The sequence below is a fragment of the Haliotis cracherodii genome, unplaced genomic scaffold (assembly GCF_022045235.1).
Source record: "Haliotis cracherodii isolate W230 unplaced genomic scaffold, xgHalCrac1.p SCAF_8, whole genome shotgun sequence".
In the NCBI taxonomy this organism is placed as follows: Eukaryota; Metazoa; Mollusca; class Gastropoda; order Lepetellida; family Haliotidae; genus Haliotis; species Haliotis cracherodii.
Genome location: NW_027266341.1, coordinates 31,248,753 through 31,273,716, shown reverse-complemented (window position 1 = coordinate 31,273,716; position 24,964 = coordinate 31,248,753). Strand labels below are relative to the sequence as shown.

The window sequence follows — 24,964 nt, the reverse complement described above, 5'->3', positions numbered from 1 at the left end:
TTGCGGAGAGTGATATATGTACGAGGGGTGTTCATTAAAGACTTCCCCTGACCCACTTCCGATGGACCTAGTGAAATGAAACTTGGCATAGGTATTAGTCTTTCTCCACATAGGAACCAACAAGAGTTACACACTTCTCCCATCGTTTTATGCAACTATGGAGACCTCGGTTGTAAAAGCCCTCATTTTGCGTCTCAAACCAGGACTTGACTTCAGAAATCAGTGTTTCATCATCTGTGAAACGTTTTCCCTTAAAAAATGACTTCACGGTTGGAAAGAGGTGGAAGTCAGATGGTGCAAGGTCGAGAGTAAGGAGGATGTGGAAGGATTTCATAGCCACAGGACCACCTTCTGTCTGGGCAACATGAGAGTTGTGTAATGGAGCATTGGAGGCGCAAGAGATGGACACCCTTGGTCAGCATGCCACGCCTCTTAAGCTTGATAGCGTCCCGCAATTTCCGCAGCAGTGAAGCATAATAAGCTCCTGTAATTGTGGTACCCTTTGCCAAGAAATCCATCACCACTACTTCGTGCTGGTCTCAAAACACCGTGAGCATGACCTTGCCTGCAGAGGGTTGGACACGTGCCTTCTTTGGGGGTGGTGACTCCACATGCTTCCATTGCATCGACTGAACTTTAGTCTCAGGATCATAGTGATGGACCCATGTTTCATCCTGTGTGATAAGTCTGTCAAAAAAGTTTGCCTGTTTTTTTTGGCACATGTCCAAAAGATCCTTTGAGCAATTGACTCGTTCCTGCTTTTGGAAAGGAGTGAGCAACCTGGGAATCCATCGTGCAGACACCTTATGCACGTTCAAATTGTCATGGATTTTTTCCACAGACCCTACACTGATCTTGACATATTTCGCTAACTGGCGAACAGTCATACGTCGGACTGCCAAAATGGCGGTCTCCACTTGATGGATAGTGTCCTCATCAATGGCTGAATGGGGGCGACCAGGAATGGCAGATGTCCGACCACACTTTAACTGGCGATGCCAGTGTTTCACAACGTCATATGATGGGGCATCTTCCCCATAAGTTGCTTTCATTTCATCGAAAGTTTCCTCTGGTGTGCGACCTTTCAAATATAGAAACCTAATCACTTCTCGGTATTCTACTGGATCGAATGTCACACCCGACTCGATCATAACACCTGTAAAAGTGGTAAGATCAATAGTTCGGTGCTGCAAATTCAGACATAACCCATAGATACATGTATCATTACACATGTGAAATTTCAAACAAATATTATAACCCTAAGTGGTTTAGGGGAAATCTTTATTGAACACCCCTCGTATATATGCGTTTAGTGTGCAAGTGTGTGTCTTTATGGTTGTATGTTTTGGTGACTGTGCATCGGTCCCTGAACCAACATTTATCGGCAAGAGATTTAAACGTTCACATGGGGACACGGGTGGCCCAGTCGTCTAAGGCGCCGCGATTCGCTGTGCAGAGCTGCGTTCCTTAGGCACGCCAGAAACCAATGATTGTAGGTTCGAATCCCGGTTCGCCCCGATTATGTTTCTAGGTTTGTCAGGAGCATACCCGTGCTCGTGGGTTTCACCGAAGTGGTAAACGTCAGAGACCTGCATCACTTCGGGCTTTCCTCCCACAATACGCTGACACGCCGTGATATAACTGTAATACTGTTAAAAGCGGCGTTGAACCCAACTCACTAAACATTCACATTCCTTAGCAGGTGTTTGAGTATTTCATCATAATATAAACTTATCAACATTACCAAAGATTGAATATATTTAGAGCAAATAATTGTGCGATATCTACGTTGGCCACTTTTGTGATCGCGGTATCTACTAACAACTCCTTTCATAAGTCAACTCCTGATATATCGAACACTGGATGTAACGAACTCGGGCAACAAAGAACGCGCACGCATATAATGAACTCCGTACATAACGAACACTGGATATATCGAACTCTTGATATGAGGAATGACGGATATACCAACACTGGATAAAAGAAACTCGGGATAAAACAAACCCGTATATACTGAACTCTGTACATAACGAACTCTGGATATAACGAGTCTTCCAAATCCACATGTAATAACCGATCTTTGGTTTTTTTCACATTAACGCTAATCTTAATTGCCATTCCCAGTTTATGATTTACTTTCCACAATACAAGGTACCGCTGTGTGGTGTGGAAACCAATGGTCGAATTAACCAAAAGTAGGTATCCATAGTTGCGTCCCACAGCTTCACCAGGATCATGTGATGGTCCTTGATTTGTAGGAATCTAAAAGGGGGCACGGATGGCCTAAGGCGCCGTGATTCGCTGTGCAGAGTTGCGTCTCTTGGGCACGCCAGAAACCTATTATTGTGAATTCGAATCACGGTTCGCCGCGATTATGTTTCTAGGTTTGTCAGCACCATACCCGTCCCCTTAGGTTTCACTGAAGAGGTTATAATTTGGCTTGATTGTAATTTGCTAGGCTATTTCTATATAAAGTGTGTGCATATACCACAGCTCTGCTGGTTTCCTTTGGAAGGCCGTGTTTGCTAAAACATTTTCGGGAACTGATCGGGGTTGTTTTTCGAATTAAATATTGTATGCCTCTAAAATGTGTTTGTTAGTATTGCTGACATACAGACTCTGCATTCAGCTGTTTGGGCAAGAAGCATCCCCCAAACGTCGTTACCAATAATAAGTCGCAATCCATAAATGTTCAGTTTTAGCCTTTGGTCTACTATCTCCCGCGACTCCTGATTTATTACCTCCTGTGACCCCTGATCTACTAGTTCCTGTGACCCCTGATCTGCCAGCTCCCGTGACCCCTGATCTACAAGTTCCTGTGACCCCTGATCTGCCAGCCCCCGTGACCCCTGATCTACTAGTTCCTGTGACCCCTGATCTGCCAGCTCCCGTGAACCCTGATCTAAAAGTTCCTGTGACCCCTGATCTGCCAGCCCCCGTGACCCCTGATCTACTAGTTCCTGTGACCCCTGATCTGCCAGCTCCCGTGACCCCTGATCTGCCAGCTCCCGTGACCCCTGATCTACTAGTTCCCGTGACCCCTGATCTTCAAGTTCCCGTGACCCCTGTCATGGCTGATCACGTGTTTTATCATCATAAATTGAAGATGATAAGAAGATGTCTACACATCGTTAACATGTTGTCATGTATATCTTACATAACACTCTTCTGCACTGCCAACACTACCAGACTGTGTTTGGAGATATTTTTATGTATTTATTTCAGGTTAAATCTTGTAAACTTCCACTATAAAAAAAGTACTTGAATCTGTACTTTATTGACAAAAGGTTTCCCAAATATAACGTGTTTCATTTAACCACTTTCTTAAATGTCATTGTGCGTTCATAGCTTTGGGCCATGGGAGCCGTGCTGATTTACACTTGTCAGAGGGTACACAGAGTACGTGGCTGAGTGGGTTAGATCACTGATTTTGTGTGCTGGTGATTAGGTGCCACGCCCTGGGTTCGAATCCCGGAAGAGACTCAACCCAATAAAGAACTAGAATCTGTACTTTACTACCAAAGTGTTATCCTCAATACAACATTTGTTACATAAGAAGACGCCGTTGACAACATGTCACTGCAAGGCATTATGTGGTCAGAGGGTCAACATTAACTCATTCAACCTAGGGTGAGTGAGTGAGTATGGTTTTAAGGCGCTTTTAGTAATATTCCAGCAATATCACGGCGGGGGACACCAGAAATGGGCTTCACACATTGTACCCATGTCGGGAATCGAACCCGGGTCTTCGGCGTGACGAGCGAACGCTTTAACCACTAGGCTACCCGACCGCCCCTCAACCAAGGGTGACATCAGGCAACCACTCTATTCCTGGAGGTTACATCTTGGTCAGTGGTTCTGAAAATAATATCCTGGTCAAAACACCTGGATATCATGGTCAATAGTTTCAAATACAGGTTGTTGTGAACAATCGACCGTGACCAGAGTGAGGGAGTGAGTTGGGTTTAACGCCGCTTTTAACAGTATTCCAGTTTTATCACGGCGTATCACCTTAATGTGGGAGGTTAGTCCGAGGTGATGCAGGTCTCAGACGTTTACCTCTTCGGTGAAACCCACAAGAACGGGTATGGTGCTGACAAACGTAGAAACATAACCGGGGCGAACCGGGATTCGACCCACAATCATAGGTTTCTGGCGTGCCCAAGGGACGCAACTCTACACAACGAATCGCGACGACTGGGCCACCCGTGCCCCCTCCGTGACCAGAAGAGGCAGGGTATAAATGTGACATTATAAACCAGGAATAGAATAAAACACGAAAGACCAAAGGTCTACCTAAACAGTTGTTCACCCGAAGATGGGTTGTTTCTTGGGCAAACTAAAACGTACCAAAAAACGCTTTTATTTCGAATGTCGATCATTATAAGACAGTGCGAACGTGGTGCCTTCCAAAATACTGTTGTGGTAAAGAACTAGGAACTAAGAACTAAACGGTGTCAATCGTCACACTTGTTTAGATTTCTCTCAAGTAATTTACCACCTGTGTTTTGCCGTTACTGTATAGTGATTGAGTGAGTGAGTATGGTTTTAAGCCGATGTTGACAATATTCCAGAAATATCACAGCAGGGGACACCAGAAATGGGCTTCATACATTGTACCCATGTCGGGAATCGAACTCAGGTCTTCGGCGTGACAAGCTAACGCTTTAACCACTAAGCTACCCTGAATAGAGATGACTGCAGGTGGGCCCACATCTTTAAAAAGTCGATAGCTGTCATATAATGAGTGTAATATTTACATCTTCTTTGGGTGGTTTTGTGATGATTACCATTTTCTGACATGTTGCCCGGGATCCTCCCATTTGTCAGACACCCTGTTGTAGGATACCCTGTTGTAGGACACCCAGTTGTAGGACACCAAGTTGCGGGACACCCAGTTGTAGGACACCATGTTGAAGGACACCCATTTGTAGGACACCCAGTTGTAGGACACCCTGTTGAAGGACAGCCAGTTTTAGGACACCCTGTTGTCAGACACCCAGTTGTAGGACACCCAGTTCTCAGACACCCTGTTGAAGGATACCCAGTTGTAGGACACCCTGTTGTCAGACGCCCAGTTGTAGGACACCCAGTTGTCAGACACCCAGTTGTCAGAAACCCAGTTGTAGGACACCCAGTTGTCAGACACCCAGATTTCAGGCACCCAGTTGTCAGACACCCAGTTGTAGGACACCCAGTTGTAGGACACCCAGTTGTAGGACACCTTGTTGTAGGACACCCTGTTGTAGGACACCCATTGGTAGGACACCCAGTTGTAGGACACCCTATCAGTGTAATATGTTTTAACTGTTGGTCCACGTTCCCCCGTCATATATGGTGATCAAAACAAGTGGGCCCACATTTGTATAGGACTACAGGAAAACTCCATTAGGTTGACATAGTACTGATAATCAATTTCTAAATGTGGGCAAACGTTTTGCCGTTATACTGATTGCAACGGGAGGGACCACATTTATTGATCGCGAAGCTCCATTCACTGATAACCATTTTCTAAAATGTGGGCCCACATTTTTCCCGTCATATGTGTTGATCGAAACAAGTGATGCATGTCAGCGTATCCCAATTACGTTGATCGATGCACATGGTATTAATCAGCGGATTGTCAGGTCCAGACTCGATTATTTACAGACGTTATATAGCTGTAATATTGCCAAGTGCGGAGCTAACCAACAAATATACAAACAACCTAACCTGTAGTTTACAAAGCATATATGTTAATTCAACAGTAATCGATCCAAAACTTCTTCTGTTATCAATAGAGAATTCAGTAAAATAATGGTAATGCGAATTTCAACGTCTGTCGCTAAAAACCGGCTCTATGCATCAATAAAGCAAGGCGGCCTGTGAAGGGCGTGGCCCTAACAGCTTACCATAGGCGGTAAAGATTGAGGTGGGCTAGGCAACCCCAGGGACGGGGTGTGCGTCATTGGGGCCAGCATCATGTTTACAACCATTGGCATCATTGCTATTTTTGTCAGTATTTGTCAGTATAACCTTGTACGCGATTTGAAGGGCAGTGAAATCTATGAACAGCACTAATGATTATTTCACACTTGATATTACTTGAAAACGATGACCATATTTACACCTGTCATATATGTTCATAGTCACTTGAATGCTCTATTATTTCATGACCTCCGTAATGAATGAACATTTGGCGGCCAAATGATGCGAACATTTCAAACGTTGGACCTCGGATTTCACGTTCATTTTCGAGAGTGCATAAAATTGTGAAATACTGTCCCTTCATGTCGTGCATCATATTCTCATTTAAAAAAAACAACAGCTGGATTCATTGGACCGAGGTGATCGACTAGGGTTGATTGGCAGTATAAATTATGTCACCCTTGATGAGATTCATGTTTGTGGATTATCCCGGGAGATTACCTTAATTACCCTAGACAATACCTGCCGGCAAAGTGGGAACACCCCGTTTCAATATCGATTTTGACGTAAGTTTTGCCCATGCACACGCGTGGGTGCTGTCCTCGATGAGACGTAGGTTATGCCTAGTTTTTTCCTGTACATATGTGGGTGCTGTCCTCGGTGAGACAACCTTGCTTTGTTTACGCTTCGTATGCTTGGTAAAGCAGCAGTCTCTCCATCAACAATCGATTCCCACTCTGCAGCTATTGTTACGAGTCGATTCCCAATTGCAACAATATGATAACCCAGAAATATACGTGAAAGAATTTACTGTTAAACCAACAAATAGCATGCCATGTACAATTTTATTACACAATTAACTAGGTGTACAAATCAATTCAACTTACCGCACAGCAATTAAATAGCAGTACATAACAGAGTGGTTGTACAATATTCAATGGCAGTTTTAAATGTGAGAGCAGTGGATATGACCATGACAAGAATAATAATAATCACCTCGCCGCAACAGTGGCCATTCTTCCGCGATAAGCCTAGGCTGAACACCAGAGTGGAAAGTGATCTTCGCACGAAAGCTGGTCTTGATGTAATTTCAGATGAATGTGAGATGAGACAGGGACGCGCCCGCTCAACAGTACAACTAGCTTCCAGCAATTTCTACACAGTGCAAGACAAGACGTGTCACTTGAACATCACAGAATATTCCACATGTTTCAACACAGTGCTAGACCAGACGTGTCACTTGAACATCACAGAATATTCCACATGTTTCAACACAGTGCTAGACCAGATGTGTCACTTGAACATCACAGAATATTCCACGTTTCTAGACAGTGCTAGATCAGACTTGTCACTTGAACATCACAGAATATTCCACGTTTCTAGACAGTGCTAGATCAGACTTGTCACTTGAACATCACAGAATATTCCACGTTTCTAGACAGTGCTAGATCAGACTTGTCACTTGAACATCACAGAATATTCCACGTTTCTAGACAGTGCTAGATCAGACTTGTCACTTGAACATCACAGAATATTCCACGTTTCTAGACAGTGCTAGATCAGACTTGTCACTTGAACATCACAGAATATTCCACGTTTCTAGACAGTGCTAGATCAGACTTGTCACTTGAACATCACAGAATATTCCACATGTTTTTATAACGCTTGACATCTGTCCAAGCTATTCCGGAAGTTAACAGATAATTCGAGCATCAAAATATTATAACTTTCTCACCACTGCTTACAAAAGCTAGGCCGTGGGATCATTAATATTCATGAGTTATTCCTTTTAAGGACCAAGTTCCAGGAAAAGTATGAGGTCGCAGGCTTGTATCATGTCCGAGTTCGATTCAAGTATTGACATAATTTTCAGCTTTGTATCGCCACCGACATTTATGATTAGATTGGTGTGTTATACTAGAAACCGTGGATTGAGTGGTATTGCCTCTCACATATGCTTTGGAGTAAGTTTCTTGAGTCTATTTATGCAAAACTCTGTTTTGGAACGAGAGTGATAAGCTCTAATGGCGTTATTCAAACTTCATAGACTTTGTATACCTATCGCGGAGGTAACTGTTCACTAATTAATTTATAAAGACATTTCCCATCAATATAACAAAATGAAAATAATATTTATTGCTACACATCCATACAGAATAATTACAAATGTTCGCCAACTAAATGACTTAGTCAATCCAATGATTTGTGTTGGTTTGTTGTTTAACGCCGCACTCCATAAAATACACTAGCAGCAGATGGCAATCTAACAGCTTGTCATTTGATAGTAGGCTGTTGAATTAACATATATGCTTTGCAAACTACAGGTTAGGTTGTTTATATATTTGTTGGTTAGCTCCGCACTCAGCAATATTCCAGCTATATAACGTCTGTAAATAATCGAGTCTGGACGTGACAATCCACTGATTAATACAATGTGCACCGATCAACGCAATTGGGATACGCTGACATGCATCACTTGATTCGATCAACACATATGACGGGAACAATGTGGGCCCACATTTTAGAAAATGGTTATCAGTAAATGGAGCTTCGCGATCAATAAATGTGGTCCCTCCCGTTGCAATTAGTATGACGGCAAAACGTCTGCCCACATTTAGAAATTGATTATCAGTACTATGTCAACCTATTGAAGTTTTCCTGTAGTCCTATACACATGTGGGCCCACTTGTTTTGATCACCATATATGACGGGGGAACGTGGGCCAACAGTTAAAACATATTACACTGTCTGACCACAGGGTGTCCTACAACTGGGTGTCTGACAACATGGTGTCCTACAACTGGGTGTCTGACAACAGGGTGTCCTACAACTGGGTGTCCTACAACTGGGTGTCTGACAACAGGGTGTCCTACTGGGTGCAAAACACCTTCACTGGAACACACACACCACCTTCACTGAAACACACACAACACCTTCACTGAAACACACACAACATCTTCACTGGACCACACACAACACCTTCACTGGAACACACACAACACCTTCACTGAAACACACACAACACCTTCACTGGAACACACACAACACCTTCACTGGAACACACACACAACACCTTCACTAGAACACACACAACACGTTCACTGGAACACACACAACACACACACAAAAAAAACACCTTCACTGAAACACACACAACACCTTCACCCGTAATCCCCTGGGGCAACAAGCAACAGAGTGCTCGGGACCTTCAAATCAGCATCTAGATAAGAACAACACTAAGCCAAGGTACAGCTGATGCCCATTTTAGTTGGTGCTGATGACAAGCATGAGGCACTGGGGACCTATTCTGTCCTCATCCCTACAGGGAGACAAGCATGAGATACTGGGGACCTATTCTGTCCTCTACCCCACATGGAGACAAGCATGAGATACTGGGGACCTATTCTGTCCTCATCCCCACATGGAGACAAGCATGAGGTACTGGGGACCTATTCTGTCCTCATCCCCACATGGAGACAAGCATGAGGTACTGGGGACCTATTCTGTCCTCATCCCCACAGGGAGACAAGCATGAGATACTGGGGACCTATTCTGTCCTCTACCCCATAGGGAGACAAGCATGAGATACTGGGGACCTATTCTGTCCTCATCCCCACAGGGAGACAAGCATGAGGTACTGGGGACCTATTCTGTCCTCATCCCCACATGGAGACAAGCATGAGATACTGGGGACCTATTCTGTCCTCTACCCTACAGGGAGACAAGCATGAGATACTGGGGACCTATTCTGTCCTCATCCCCACAGGGAGACAAGCATGAGATACTGGGGACCTATTCTGTCCTCTACCCTACAGGGAGACAAGCATGAGATACTGGGGACCTATTCTGTCCTCATCCCCACATGGAGACAAGCATGAGATACTGGGGACCTATTCTGTCCTCTACCCTACAGGGAGACAAGCATGAGGTACTGGGGACCTATTCTGTCCTCATCCCCACAGGGAGACAAGCATGAGATACTGGGGACCTATTCTGTCCTCTACCCCACATGGAGACAAGCATGAGATACTGGGGACCTATTCTGCCCTCTACCCTACAGGGAGACAAGCATGGGGTACTGGGGACCTATTCTGTCCTCATCCCCACATGGAGACAAGCATGAGATACTGGGGACCTATTCTGTCCTCTACCCTACATGGAGACAAGCATAAGGCACTGGGGACCTATTCTGTCCTCATCCCCACAGGGAGACAAGCATGAGGCACTGGGGACCTATTCTGTCCTCTACCCTACAGGGAGACAAGCATGAGATACTGGGGACCTATTCTGTCCTCTACCCTACCGGACCGCCCTCCGTGGTGTTGTGGTAGAGCGTCCGCCCGGAGAGCAGAAGGTCCGGGGTTCGATCCCCGGCCGCGTCATACCAAAAGACGTTAAAAGTTGGTACTTGTTGTTACCCTGTTTTGGCGATCGACATTAAGGGGCTAAAACAAGGACTTGTCGGCTCGGAGTCAGTATACTGTGTCTGAGTGGCGTATTCATGTTAAACTGTGGCATGGTATCTCAGTGAGCTAGCACTATAAATCGGCATCAGTCCGGACTAGTACAAGCAGCCACACAAACACACACGTGCATGCATGTCGCTATATAAGTGCAATAATCTTGGACGCGACGTTAAACACAATTTCACATCACCTCTACCCTACAGGGAGACAAGCATGAGGTATCATCATCAAATGTGTTTACATCTATAGATTATTATTATATCTACTTGTAAACTAGGTAGGTAGGTAGGTAGGTAGGTAGGTAGGTAGGTACGTAGGTAGGTAGGTAGGTAGGTAGGTAGGTAGGTAGGTAGGTAGGTAGGTAGGTAGGTAGGTAGGTAGGTAGGTAGGTAGGTAGGTAGGTAGGTAGGTAGGTAGGTAGGTAGGTAGGTAGGTTGGTTTTGCCCGGGCTGTCAAAACCAATTTTAAAGACACAAGTGTTTCATCAAATGTGTTTACATCTATGGACTAGCATTATACGTACCTATAAACCACTTTATAGTGTCTCAGTTCGCTGTATTTTCTTAAGAAAATCTCTTTTAGAAGTGTTGGGTCCGACTTGGCCCGGACTGTCAAAATCAACTTTAAACACACAGATGTATCATCAAATGTGTTTATATCTATACCTTGTTTTCTTTAAATACGATGTACTGTGACGGGAACATAAACATTATAATGATAATGATGATGATAGTTGTTTATGATGAGGATGATCACCATATCTTAATATCTATGGTCCGATTAACAAGGAGGTCTTTCATGATTGAATTTAATCGTGCACAATGGCCCATATTTATTTATCTGAAGATCCTCTTGTGAAGAATGTCAAGACTGAAAACAAGTCATTCAATGGATTTCCCTAAACGACCTATTGATGCAGTACTGAATATCAATGTTAATGTTTATTTTGTTGATGGTGCTGGACGGTACAGAAATGAGTGTCAATCAAGCGAAGTGCCATCTCAAATCGACCCACAACCGGTCACTTGCCACTCGAAAACGTCAAGGTGTGATTTTGTGTCAAAGTGGATGTCCAGCTTGACACAAACACAGTATCTATGGCATGGTTCGATCCTCTTGTTACCGTGATGTGTGGTTTTGACTCCGAGACCATCAATGGTACGACCCAGAATATGCAGAGGGCGTCGTGGGAAATGATAATTACATGTAAAATTCTTTGGAATACGCCCACATACAGAGTCAGACGAATCCAAGCGAACAAACCTGATATGGTCCTTTTTGATAAATCCAATGAAACCATTGTATGACCGATTTATCTGTTTCTTTTGAAATTAATGAGTTATAGGAGAAACAAGGCAAAGACAGTATGAGGTCAGTACTAACGAAATGTCAAGCTAGCTTCCCAAGTTGTTAAACTCGCATTAATGACAAGAAACATCCCGTCTCCTGACGCTTAAAATAGTGTTTATATTAATTAAGATACACACATTTCCAATTATTCGAAATATTCCAGTTTCCATACCGTCCACTATCCTTGAAGGATAATGATGACGTAGACAACAAAAACGACAACGACAACAACGATGTGCTGGATTGACTTTCAGAAAGCATTTGATTCTGTCTGTTTGGGAATGTTTGGACATGTTGTAGGAATTTACGTCAGTGTCCACATCGTCCACTATCATGGAAGGTGTATCTTGCCACATATGTTAGCGGGTAGAGACACAAAACTAAATAAAGACATGACACATGTGTATGCATACAATTTGGAATAATATGGACAATTTACAATCCTAGACACATTCCACATTAAGCAATGTTAGATCATGTTTTCACTGCTGTTTCATGTATGAGAAAACAAGAAAGTACGTATTTATCAGTCATTCAAATCTCGGGTTCAGCAAAAGTTTTCGTATCTATTTTTATTAAAAATCTTTAGGAGTTTTGCGATCAGGGTGTTAGTTGTCAATTGTAGGTGGTTAAAATGCACTTTAATGAATCCTTGGAGTCTGTAACCTTGAGAAACGTTGTAATGTTATTAATACAAAAATCAGTTAAAGGTAAAGCATATATTTTGTGACTGGAACTAGCATGTTCGAGGTAAAGCTTACGCTTTGTGTACCATCAAAAGCATGACAGTGATGACATTTCTTCAAAACATGACACAATCCCTATCAACCACAACATGAGAGATATTGACCACGAATGTGTGTACCGAACTCTCGAACCTATTCTCCGATCACGACCGCCTCACCATAAAAATACAATAGAATTGGACCTGTGAAGATCATGGTTAGAACAGATCTTCAGCAACCAATGCTTGTATTAAAAGGTGACTATGGTTGCCGTTAGAGGCGACTAACGGGTTCGGGTTGGTTGTCAGGCTCGCTGACTTGGATGATTGGATGCATGTAATCTTATTCCAAATGTGTGGATTGATGCTCGCGATGTCAATCACTGGTTTGTCAGGTCCAGACTTGATTATTTGTATGACCTCCGTCATATAGCTGGCATATTGCTGAGTGTGGTGTTAAACAAAAAAACAAAAACAAACAAAACATATTAATTTAACCGCTTATTTCAAATTCGAGATAAAAATACATAGCGACATCTCGAACTCCCAATCTGACTTTAAAATAGAACTGTGTACCATGATATCGAAGTTTGAATTTGCCACCGTGACAGCTTTAAGAAATCTTAATTAGAATTTTACTTAACTGTAAACAATTCTCCTCGATACAGGTTGAGGAATCCGTAATGAAGTCAAAGAAAGTGATCATTTGCAACATTGTCAAACTTAGTTTCATCCTCAGAAACCACGGACCTTTTTCGCAAAACTAAAATTCAACTTGATCCTTTATTGGCTTTTCTGTCACAATGTTTATTAATTATTACCGAATATACATTTCAGTTAGTCATCGAGATACATTTCAATTAGCCACACCTTACACCTGTTGTATTCTGAATTGATCGTCTATGCAATCGTATTTCTATTGATCTATAATACACAGTCTGTAACTCAGTTTTATCTCGCTTATTGACTTTCTACATAGGTGAACAGGGACATTTATTTTACATGCAAACAACATGTTATTCAGGAAAATATAATTACCTGATAGGGGTTTGTGAACACACAAATAATTACTTATTCAAACACCTCTTCCTTTAAAAAAACAAATATATTAACACACACAAATGGTGTTTACAAACAATAGTTGATTTTATGCTTCCAAACAAAGCACACGCAAGCTATTGTTGAAGTTTAAAATATAGCCAAGGTAAATGTATCCTCAATCATATTTAATCACAAATATCGTTCTGTTCTATATAAAAGTAACAAGCGAACCAACCATTTCAGTGGATCTCAACATGGACAAAACTGTTGGAGATGTTCAATGAGTGAATGTTTATTTAATGAAGTAAAAACGTAGATTCTTTCTTTTGGTAAATACATGTAGCTGTACATCTTATAGATGTTCCAAGAGAAAATAATATAATATCTACCTATATACCACTTGATAGTGTCTCAGATCGCGATATGTAAAGAAAACTTGGTGCTCAAAGTGAAGTGAGGATCTTCAGATAAATAAATATGTGCAATTGTGCACGATTGAATTCAATCATGAAAGACCTCCTTGTTAATCACACCAGAGACGTTAAGATATGGTGATCATCCTCATCATAAACAACTATCATCATCATTATCATTATAATGTTTATGTTCCCGTCACAGTACATCGTATTTAAAGAAAACAAGGTATAGATATAAGCACATTTGATGATACATTTGTGAGTTTAAAGTTGATTTTGACAGCCCGGGCCAAGTCGGACCCAACACCAGACAAACACTTTTGATAGAGACTATGTTGAGAATGTAGAGGGGGAAGGGCTTCACTTTGAGCACCTTGTTTTCTTTAAATACGATGTGCTGTGACATTATAAAGTGGTTTATAGGTAGATAAAATACTAAGCTACAGATGTAAACACATTTGATGATACATCTGTGTGTTTAAAGTTGATTTTGACAGCCCGGGCCAGCCAACACAAGCCAAACACTTCTGATAAGAGACTATGTTGAGAATGTAGAGGGAAAATGGCTTCACTTTGAGCACCTTGTTTTCTTTAAATACCGCGATCTGAGACACTATAAAGTTGTATATAGGTAGATAAAATACCCGTGTGCGAAATACGCATCAGTCGGAAAGCGCACGTTAAATCTCCAAAGTAAGTAAGTAAGTAAGATAAAATACTAATCGATAGATGTGAACGCATTTCATGTTACATCTGTGAGGTTTAAGTTGATTTTGATAGCTCGGGCCAACACTTCTGACAGAGATTTTCTTAAGAAAACACAGTAAAAGTGTTTGACTTTAACGGTTCAGTTTTCTTTAAATGTGGTACACTATGGTATTATAAAGTGGTATATAGGTAGATATAACACTGATCTATAGATGTAAATACATTTGATGATACCTCTGTGAGGTTAAAGTTCGTTTTGACAGCCCGGGCCGAGTCGGACCGAGCACAAGCGAAACACTTCTGATAGAGACTATGTTGAGAATGTAGAGGCACAGCAAAAAAAATGCAGTTTCCGGTATCCGGATACCTGCCGGATACCACCGGACACTTACCCAAAACGCGTCCGGGTATCCGGTGGCAGAAACCTTGCCGGATACCAGATCCGTGGTATCCGGCATGGACACCTCACCTGAAAGTATGTCACCTGGAATCCGGGTATCCGGCACCGGATACCTCACCGGATACCTCAATCTGGGTGTCCAGGGATCCGGCACCGGATACCTCATTCTGAGTTTCCCAAAACATGTCACAATTTGGGGGGTGCATTTTGTTCAATTTAGTGTGAAACACCTAAAAATCAATTGGAAACTAACCATGAAAATTGAACATTGCTGAAGGTATCCGGATGCAATTTTTCGAGATGTCTTTCTCCTAGTAAATAATGTTAGCCTGGGCATAGCAGATAGCTGTAGTAATATTCTGTGTTATTTTGGTTGTAAATATCCCCTTAAAGTTGAGATCTATGGGCAGGTACTTTTGGTGAAAACATTTTTCAAATTCATATATATTTCATTTTAGATGTTCAGCGTATTAAATGAAAAGCATTCAGTCCTGGTATGATGGCATCCTTACATTTCATCTTCATATTCCCAGTTTGTTCTAGCTTCTCGTGGTTGAAGCGCTCGATTCACCACATCGGTACATTGCTTGGTGTCACCCATCATTATATTGTTGGAATTTTGCTCATAAAGTGACATAACACCATATTCACTCTGACAAAACAAATGAAAGTCATTGGCTATGTGCTCACTTGGGCCTTTGTTCCTGGTGAGATTAAAAGATTATTTTGGAACTGTATCAGTACTTGTTACATCTTGACAGACGAGTTTCATTGAAGTTTGAAACAGAATATCATTAACCCAAATGGGTGCATCCACAGAAAACACCTAATAAAGTACCGGTACATAAAAATATCAATGTAATTTTTCTACTGACATGGAACTAAAAACTTCATTCAGTGAGCTGTATTAATTGTAGGAAAACATTCAGGGCATTAGTATATTTGATATATGTTAGCACCTATGTTATGAATGATCAATATCATATTTCTTTAAAGAAGCAAAACAAAAAAAGTTGTTAAGATAACAAATCATATTTATTGATTTTATGACATTTCATTGGTTCAGTAACCAAAGGTGTTTGCAAGAACATTCAAAAACAGAAACAGATGCTTCAATGCCATTTTCTAAATAAACAAATCGGTCAAATCTCAGAAGAATTTCAAGGGAGAAGAATATCTAAAGTCAATTATGTTTGTGCAGTAAACCACAAAAGTCATTCAGATTTGTATAGTCAGCGTCAGTGTACACCACATAAACATAGTCTCACTGCTGTGGTATTAATTCCTTTAGACTTGATTAATGTCGTAATAAAACAACCTACAGAATCACACTGATGTGGCATTATTCATTCAGAATCATCACTTTCTGAGGTGAACCTGCTAGTTGTTCTGGGGAGGATTATTCATCACCCTGAGAGTCCTTTGTATGGCTTGTCTGATCTGGTGTCATTGTGAAATCCAGGTGCCTGAAACAATTTATAACATCTTTAAAATCTTGTTATTAAAAATATAAGAAACACACATATATTGACAAAGGGTAAAAAGTTGGTTTCTCAATGAGTAAGGTAATGACAGTTTATCAAGCAACTGTTAACCAAACCATGTTAACCAATGTAAAAAAGCCATAGCAAACAGTAAATTTTACAGAAAATACAAAATTGTAATTGATCTTCTGAAAACAATTCCTGTAGTGCCATAAGGCAGGCTCACCTGAATTTTTCTCAAATGTTTGCATTACATCAAAACATAAGGAAGGGTAAACAAGGCAATGCAAATTGCATAAAATAGGTTCTTATACATAAAAACAGAACTACCGTATTTGATATAATAAGTGCCTCGCTCTAATAAGCGCCCACGGGAATATTTGCTAATATATTGGCTAGTTAACAATCCCAATTAGCACCCTTTCCAATTGATCAATGTATACAACGCTTATTTATTTGCATATAATACACATTCGTGTGTGATATGCACCCTTAATTATGGGGAATTTCATTCTGGAAAAATATATTTGTCGTACATTAACATTTCAGGCTGCCAGCATAAAGCACAAAATTTTGAGAGCGCCCTGGGCGCTTATTCTGTCGAATACGGTATTCATAATTATCAAAACTTTCAATCACACAAGTCATGTAAGTGATCTCAAAATATTATATAATGAGTGTGCAAGTTAGTATAGTTCCACACAGCTTTTATCAATATTCCAGCAATATATCTGCGGGGACACCAGAAATGGGCTTTTCACACAGTACCCATGTGGGGAACAGAACCCAGTGCTTCGGAGAACGCATTACCCACTAGGCTACCAAATACAAATATCATCTCAAATACAAAAGTAAGTAACATTAGGATTTCATACAACAGATATTTTCACCAAATATCAAGTCACTATACAACTGATTGAATTACTGATTAGAGAAGCAAGAACATATAAATGTAGCAGCTGAATCAGGCTTAATTTGAATCGTTCCTTGCTTCAGTTGCAATGGGAGCCACATTGAAAATAATTATCTCACTTATTATTGATAATTAATATCTACCATTAATTGGTAGGCCAAAATAGACACTGATACAAAAAAATCAACTGAAAAGAACCACCTGAACAATCGACTAAAAACTATGTATATTACATTTTGGGGACCTTGCTGGCAATAGCATGGGCGGATACAGAGGGGGGGTGCTGTGGTGCGCACCCCCCTTTTTATTTCGAAAATAAATCTTTATTTCTGTATAAATTACCACCAAAGACAATAAATACTGTAGCTGTTAAAAAAGCTGTATCCGCCCATGATTAGTCATGAGTAAAATCATTATCATATTTTTATCATTTATCCTATCTTTAATTAAGATTAACAATAACGTGAAAAACTGCCAAATATATTGGTCAAGTGTAATCATTATTTAAGTAGTTCTATTTGGTTTTGGAACTTTTCAAGGGTCATTGTAAAAATATGTGTATTCCTATTTGAATACTCGTTTGATTGTTATAAAGTTACACAGTATTGCATCTATCGTCTGTTTCTAAAGACAGTGGAACCCATCTTTGACTTGTGTGACATAATTGAATCATACCCCAATTGAATCACACCCCAAGTGCATTGTTATGCATCTGCACAGAGTGGTCAAAGTCCTTGTCACACACATAGTTTGCTACAAGGCAGAATCCAATACAGTTGAGACATCAGGTTGTATCCAGACAAACTGTCTGATAATCTCAAGTATGGTCTTGGTAGGATCAAGGGATGTAGCTAATCCTAAATAAACATTAAACAAATGACATAATCTCTTCTACAGAACACTTGATCAAAGCCTGCCCCACCTTTGATGTTTATCATCTTGTTACGCTCACAACAGCTCATTAGCAAGATGAACTCAATGTCAACTCATGGTGGATTAGGGATTAACAGGGCAATTAGTGTCAGGTGGGTATTATCACTTGCAATTATCTGTTAATTACTTAATTGAGTAGTGACAGCTTAGTTAGTTTCCAACCACACTGACAAGTCAGTTTACAGTTTACTAGTAACATGTTTCTGTGGACCAAGGAAATGTATCTTGCCAGATACTTAAAAAGTTCTACTCATAAGTAATAAAATAATGTCAGTTTTGATATGCAATTCTCCCTTCAAAGACATTTAACATTTGATATACATAAACTGTCTGTTGAAACTATGATGATGCTAATATACAAGTCGCACAAAACAACTAATTCATATACTGGTACCTAGCCAAACATACATATTTTTTATATGCACATGCTTGTACATATATACCTCTACTGGCACATCACACATACAAACAATCATTAGATGGATGTAATGGTTCAAAAATATTTTACATACACAAACAAGTGAACAGATTCTGTAATAGCATGGTTAATACTGGGAGATGTTTAAGCATTTCCATTTTCACAGAATCGAAGGCATATCCTTTCAGGACTCAGATCAGCGTGTAGTGATTTAAATTCACATAAAAATGATTCATGTGAAATGACCTATCCCGCATGTGCGGCACCTGTTATAAAAATACCATTCATTACTTATATGTGTGTGACAAATTATGCTATTATTAGAAATAATAGGTATTATTATTATACAGCATGGATATTAGTGATTTAAATTCACATAAAAATGATTCATGTGAAATGACCTATCCCGCATGTGTGGCACCTGTTATAAAAATACCATTCATTACTTATTTGTGTGTCCAAATTATGCTATTATTAGAAATAATAGGTATTATTATTATACAGCATGGATATTAGTGATTTAAATTCACATAAAAATGATTCATGTGAAATGACCTATCCCGCATGTGTGGCACCTGTTATAAAAATACCATTCATTACTTATTTGTGACTCCAAATTATGCTATTATTAGAAATAATAGGTATTATTATTATACAGCATGGATATTAGTGATTTAAATTCACATAAAAATGATTCATGTGAAATGACCTATCCCGCATGTGTGGCACCTGTTATAAAAATACCATTCATTACTTATTTGTGTGTCCAAATTATGCTATTATTAGAAATAATAGGTATTATTATTATACAGCATGGATATTAGTGATTTAAATTCACATAAAAATGATTCATGTGAAATGACCTATCCCGCATGTGTGGCACCTGTTATAAGAATACCATTCATTACTTATTTGTGTGTCCAAATTATGCTATTATTAGAAATAATAGGTATTATTATTATACAGCATGGATATTAGTGATTTAAATTCACATAAAAATGATTCATGTGAAATGACCTATCCCGCATGTGTGGCACCTGTTATAAAAATACCATTCATTACTTATTTGTGACTCCAAATTATGCTATTATTAGAAATAATAGGTATTATTATTATACAGCATGGATATAAGAAAGCTTTATATGGAATTGTTGAAAATTATGTACAGGAAAACATTGAAATAAATCAATCAATACGTGCATTTATCTCAGAATCTGGTAGATTTAATCAATATGGACTTCTCCTTCATTATCTAATTATAATCAGATGATTACATTATTGCTCAACTGATAGTTTGCAATAGTATAGAATTAGTATTATATTATTAATTATTTTGTATTTGAGCATCATTTAGATAAGCCAATGAAAAAAATATATGTTTAAAACACATGTAGTAGAACATATTGCAATAGTTAAGACCCGAAAAGAAGTTATGTGTAGGATCCTCAAAATGGTATCCACAAGAGCAGGTTGTAGAATCATGTTGGTGTTTGTTGTTTAACTCTGCACTCAGCCATATTCCATCTAAATGACGGCGGTCTGTAAATAATCAAGTCTGGACCAGACTATCCAGTGATTGACATCATGAGCATCCATCCACACAATTGGGATACAATGACATGGATCAACCAAGTCAGCGAGCCTGATCAGCTGATCCATTAAGTTATCTCTTACAACTAGCATAGGTTGATCATGTTGATGGGGACTAACTTCAACCTGGAATCCCCATGTGAGTATGTATGCGGCTGTTAGCTTTGTTTGATGTTTAACGCCACACTCAGCAATATCGCAGCTATGTGGCAGGAATCAAACCTGCATGGGTCTTCAGCACGAAGAGTGAACGCTTCAACCACTAGGCTACCCCACCACCCAAAATTCCCCCATGATAAAGTTGTCATCATGGTTATTGTTCAGCTAGTTCAAGTGAAAATGTTCATACCCTTAAAATGTCTTATCTTCCACTTCACGATGATCTCTGATGCAAAACTTCCCTGTCATTAAAGCTGTTCTTGATTCTTCACATCTGGAAAAATATGTTGAGGCTATTAATCATCTCACAGAGTAAAGGGAGTATATGAAATAAGACAGTGAGTCACATTAGCATACAAATTATCCAGTTAAAGTAAACATATTTCTTCATTATATACATAAACAAATACTAACATATGATAGACAGGCTACTTGTTATATAAAAATATAATTATATCCTGATACATTTACTTACATATTGGCTATGAAAGTTAATGTGTCACATGTGACAGGCTTACATGTGGTAAATTACTTTAATACGTGATCATTGTAATATTCACATATTCCTTACCTTAATGTGTCACTTCAGCTGCCAGCATTACCTCAGCTGCAATCTCAATATTTGGCCAATTTTGACGAAATGACCGATCGTGTTCAGTGTATAAGCTTACTTACTTACTTACTTACGTTTGGAGATTTAACGTGCGCTTTCCGACTGGAGCGTATTTCGCACACGGGCCCGGTCGGGCCATTTAGCGTGGTTTTGAAGGGAAAATAAAGGTGTTGCAACCAGAGAGGGGTTTTAGTGGTTGCTTATATAAGTTTTGGAGATTTTGAAATTTGGAATGCATGCCTAGGGGTGTGGTAGTGTACTAAGGGAGTGTGTTGGTGTGTGTTTGTTTGTTTATGTGGTGTGGTTGAGTGTTTTTAGATGCGGATCATTAGATTGGTTTTAGTTAAGTATACGCCTAGTGCTTTAAATTTTTCTATATTGTTATGTGGATTTAGGATTGATTCTAGGGTTATGGCTTTATCTAGTTTTAGATTTGTTTGGAGTGTTGCTCGGTGGGTTTGGTAGTGCGTGCAGTGTAAGAGTGCATGTTCTATTGTTTCCAGGTGTGGGCAGTGTGGGCATTTTCCGGTTGCGTGTTTTTTTATTTTTAGGAGTTGACTGTTTAGTCTAGTGTGACCTGTTTGGAGTTTGGTGATTATTCTATCAATTTTCTTGGATGGATGGAGGATTTTAGGTTTGGTTAGAGGTTTTTTGAGGATTTTGATTATCTGTGTGTTTGTTTTTAGGTATGCCATTTTTGGGTGATTTTACGTTTGTTAATGCTTTTGATCTCTGCTTTAGATATTGGTAGATTAAGGCTTATTTCAGGAATTTTGAGGGATTTTTTGGCGGCTTGATCGGCGTTTTCGTTTCCATATATTCCTACGTGGGCTGGGATCCAGATAAATGCTATTTGTTTGCCTGCCTCTGTTAAGTTATTTGCGCTTTTGAGTATTTGGTTAATGAGTTTAGGGCGGTTTTTGGTGTTTTTAGTTTGGAGGGCCTGTAGTCCACTTAGTGAGTCTGTGAGTATTAGGATTTTTTTATGTTTTTTAGCATGTTGGTTATGGAGGGCTGATGCTATGCCCATTAACTCTGCAGTGAAGATGGATTGGTTGTTTGGGAGTCGATAAGATTGAGTGTTCCTATTTGGTTGTGCTATGTGGACTCCGAAACCAGTGCGATTTGTGATCGGATCGGAAGATCCGTCTGTGTAGATGTGGCACCAATTTGGCCAGTTTTCGTGTATGTAAGCTAGTGTGGTGGATTTAGCTATGTTTGGATCGGTTTGTTTGTTTATTGAGTTTGCCAGAGATGTGTCTATTTTGGGGATTTTTAGTTTTGGGGTAAATATATTTGATGGTTTGCAGTTTTGTTGGAGGTTATCTATTTGGTTTTCGTTTAGGTAGTTGAAAATTCGTTGAGATACTGGAGTAAGTAAAGGGTGCTTCCTAGTTAGAGCCTGGTTACGAGGGCGGATATTTTCGTTTATGAGGTTTTGGATGAGAGGGTTTGATTGGGACGAGGCCCAGAAATTAAGGGTTAAGTGTTGCCCACGTAGGTTTAGTGGCATTTCTCCTGTTAAGGCCTGAAGTGAAGTGAGAGAGGTGCCATGTTGGGAACGTGTGACTATTTTAAGAGCTTGGTATTGGATTGAGTCTAGTTTTTTGGTTAGGTTATTGCTAAGCGTATCATAGATCGCACGTCCGTAATCTAATTTTGACCTAATTAGTGATGTGTAGAGAGAGAGTAGAGTATCTTTGGAGGCCCCCCAGTTGGAGCCGGTGAGGCATCTTAGTGCGTTTAGATCTTTGCTGCATTTAGTTGTTAAGTTTTTAACGTGGGCCTCCCATGTTAGGTGTTGATCGAAGATTAGCCCTAGGAATTTGGTTTGTTTTTGGAACTTAATTGGTTTATTGTTTAATTTAAGATTTGGGGTGGTGTGTTTCATTTTTCGGTGTTTGAAGACTATTCCTGTAGTTTTTTCGGAGTTAAGGGAGAAGCCCCACTTGTCTGCCCATTGCTGTATTTTATTTAGGGATTTTTGGAGTAGATTTTGGGAAGTTGACATACTTTTTGTGCGGATCCAGAGGGCTCCGTCATCTGCGAATTTGGATGTTTTAATTTTAGGGGATAGGCCCTCGAAGAGGTCATTGATCATTATGTTAAAGAGTGTTGGGCTAAGAATGCTGCCCTGGGGAGTGCCGTTTTCTAGGGGACACTGGTCCGATAGAACCTGGTCTATACCCACTGTGATTTTTCGGTTATTTAGGAAGTCCTGGATGTAGTTAACGATTTGTCCTTTTAGTCCTATTTTTTTAAGTTTTTGAATTAGCCCGTTGTGCCAAACCATGTCGAATGCTTTTGAGAAGTCCAAGAAGATGCCTGTAGTATATTGTTTGTTGAGTTGTCCTGTTTTGATCTCCTGTTCTAACCGGGCGAGATTGTCTAGAGTTGAGCGGCCAGGAGTGAACCCGCTTTGGTCTGTATTTATGGTGTTGTTTAGAGTTAGGTAGTGTTGTCATCTATTTTTGGTCATAGATTCCATTACTTTACATAAGTTTGAGGTCAGAGATATTGGCCTGTAAGAGTTAGCTTGGTTTGTAGGTTTGTCGGGTTTAGGGATAGGGATAACTAGAGCCTGTTTCCAAGAGGTTGGTACCTGGCCGTTTAGGTAGATTAGATTATAGAGTTTGAGTAGTGACTGGAGTAGCTTGGGAGGGAGTTTTTTGATTATTTGGTAGGATGTTAGGTCTAGTCCTGGGGCTGTTCCCTTTTTCCTGTTTTGGAGTACATAGTTTAGTTCTTCTATTGTGAAGGGTTGGTTTATTTCTAGGTTATCGTTTAATTCTTTGGTAGGTTTGGATTCTGTTTTGAGTTTTGTTTGGAATTTATCACTGAAGTTTTTGTTACTGCTGATGGTCGAAAAGTGTTTAGCTAGGTTATTTGCTTTTTCGCTGGGGTTGGTTGAGTTATTTATATTAGGAGTTTTTTTTGTGTCTTTTTAGGCCTCTAATGGCATGAATTTTGCGCCAGACCATCCTGGCATCTGTGCGGTTATTTAATCCCTCGCAAAAATTTTTCCAGTCCCTGGTTTTGGCTATTTTGACTAGGTTTTGGACCTCATGGTTTAGTTTGTGGGCTATAGGTATGTAGTTATGGTCGCGTTTGGCTTTATTGAAGGCTTTTTTACGTTTTTGTCTGGTTTGTTCTATTTCCTCGTTCCACCAGGGTACTGAGGGTTTGCCTGATTTGTTTGCTTTTCTAAAGGGTATTGAATTTTTAGCTGAGGTGATTATGTATTCTGTTAGGTTTTTGCAGAAGGTTTCTGGGTCATTATGTTCTATCTCGTTTAGATTGGCTTGTTTGCAGATATTTTGGAATTTATCCCAGTTAGCCTGGTTATAGTTAAATTTGGGTTCTGAGTTTTCGGGTTTGTCGGGGACGTTGGTATTTCCTATGGTTATGTTTATTGGGAAGTGGTCACTTCCTAGTGGGGCGTCGTGAACTTCCCATTGAGTGCTTTGGGCTAAGTCTGAGGTGCATATACTTAGGTCGATAGCCGACATGTCTCTATTGCTTTTATCATATCTGGTTGGTTGGTTATTGTTAAGTAATACGAAATCGTTGGCCTCTATCCATTCAGAGATTATTTTACCGTGATTATCTATTTTTTCCCCCGTGCCCCAGGAGGGGTGGTGGGCATTAAAGTCTCCTAGGAAAATTGTTGACTTTTTGCCTATTTGTTGAAGTATGTTTAGATCCTCTGCTTGGATTTTTTGTTGATGCCAGTGGTAGATATTTATGATGTTTATTTTGTTGTTGTTTAGGGTGATTTGAATACCGTTGGTTTCTAAGTTTGGGGTGTTTATTTTGATCTCTTCATAGTTTAAGTCTTCTCT

The 24,964-nt window shown here is 40.0% G+C and overlaps 1 protein-coding gene and 1 long non-coding RNA gene across 2 annotated transcripts; both read right to left on the bottom strand.

The window, feature by feature from the left end:
- Positions 1–34: 34 nt before the first annotated feature.
- Positions 35–4,912, bottom strand: LOC139450942 (ice nucleation protein InaA-like). Its single transcript, XM_071232766.1, has 3 exons — positions 4,850–4,912; positions 2,742–3,065; positions 35–67 (listed from the first exon to the last, which is right to left on the bottom strand). The coding sequence occupies exons 1-3, from the start codon at positions 4,910–4,912 to the stop codon at positions 35–37; spliced, it is 420 nt and encodes a 139-aa protein (XP_071088867.1).
- An 11,530-nt stretch (positions 4,913–16,442) lies between these two features.
- Positions 16,443–21,171, bottom strand: LOC139450323 (uncharacterized). The gene is made up of 3 exons (XR_011652221.1): positions 21,081–21,171; positions 20,700–20,783; positions 16,443–16,478 (listed from the first exon to the last, which is right to left on the bottom strand). It is a non-coding gene; the product is annotated as an uncharacterized lncRNA (long non-coding RNA).
- Between the last annotated feature and the right edge of the window lie 3,793 nt (positions 21,172–24,964).

Coding starts and splice junctions, on each gene's coding strand:
- LOC139450942 (XM_071232766.1), bottom strand. CDS start 4,912: ATGGTGTCCTACAACTGGGTGTCCCGCAACTTGGTGTCCTACAACTGG. Junction 3,066..4,849: donor ACTGGGTGTCCTACAACAGG/GTATCCTACAAC, acceptor CAGCCATGACAG/GGGTCACGGGAACTTGAAGA. Junction 68..2,741: donor TAGATCAGGGGTCACAGGAG/GTAATAAATCAG, acceptor TCATTTCACTAG/GTCCATCGGAAGTGGGTCAG.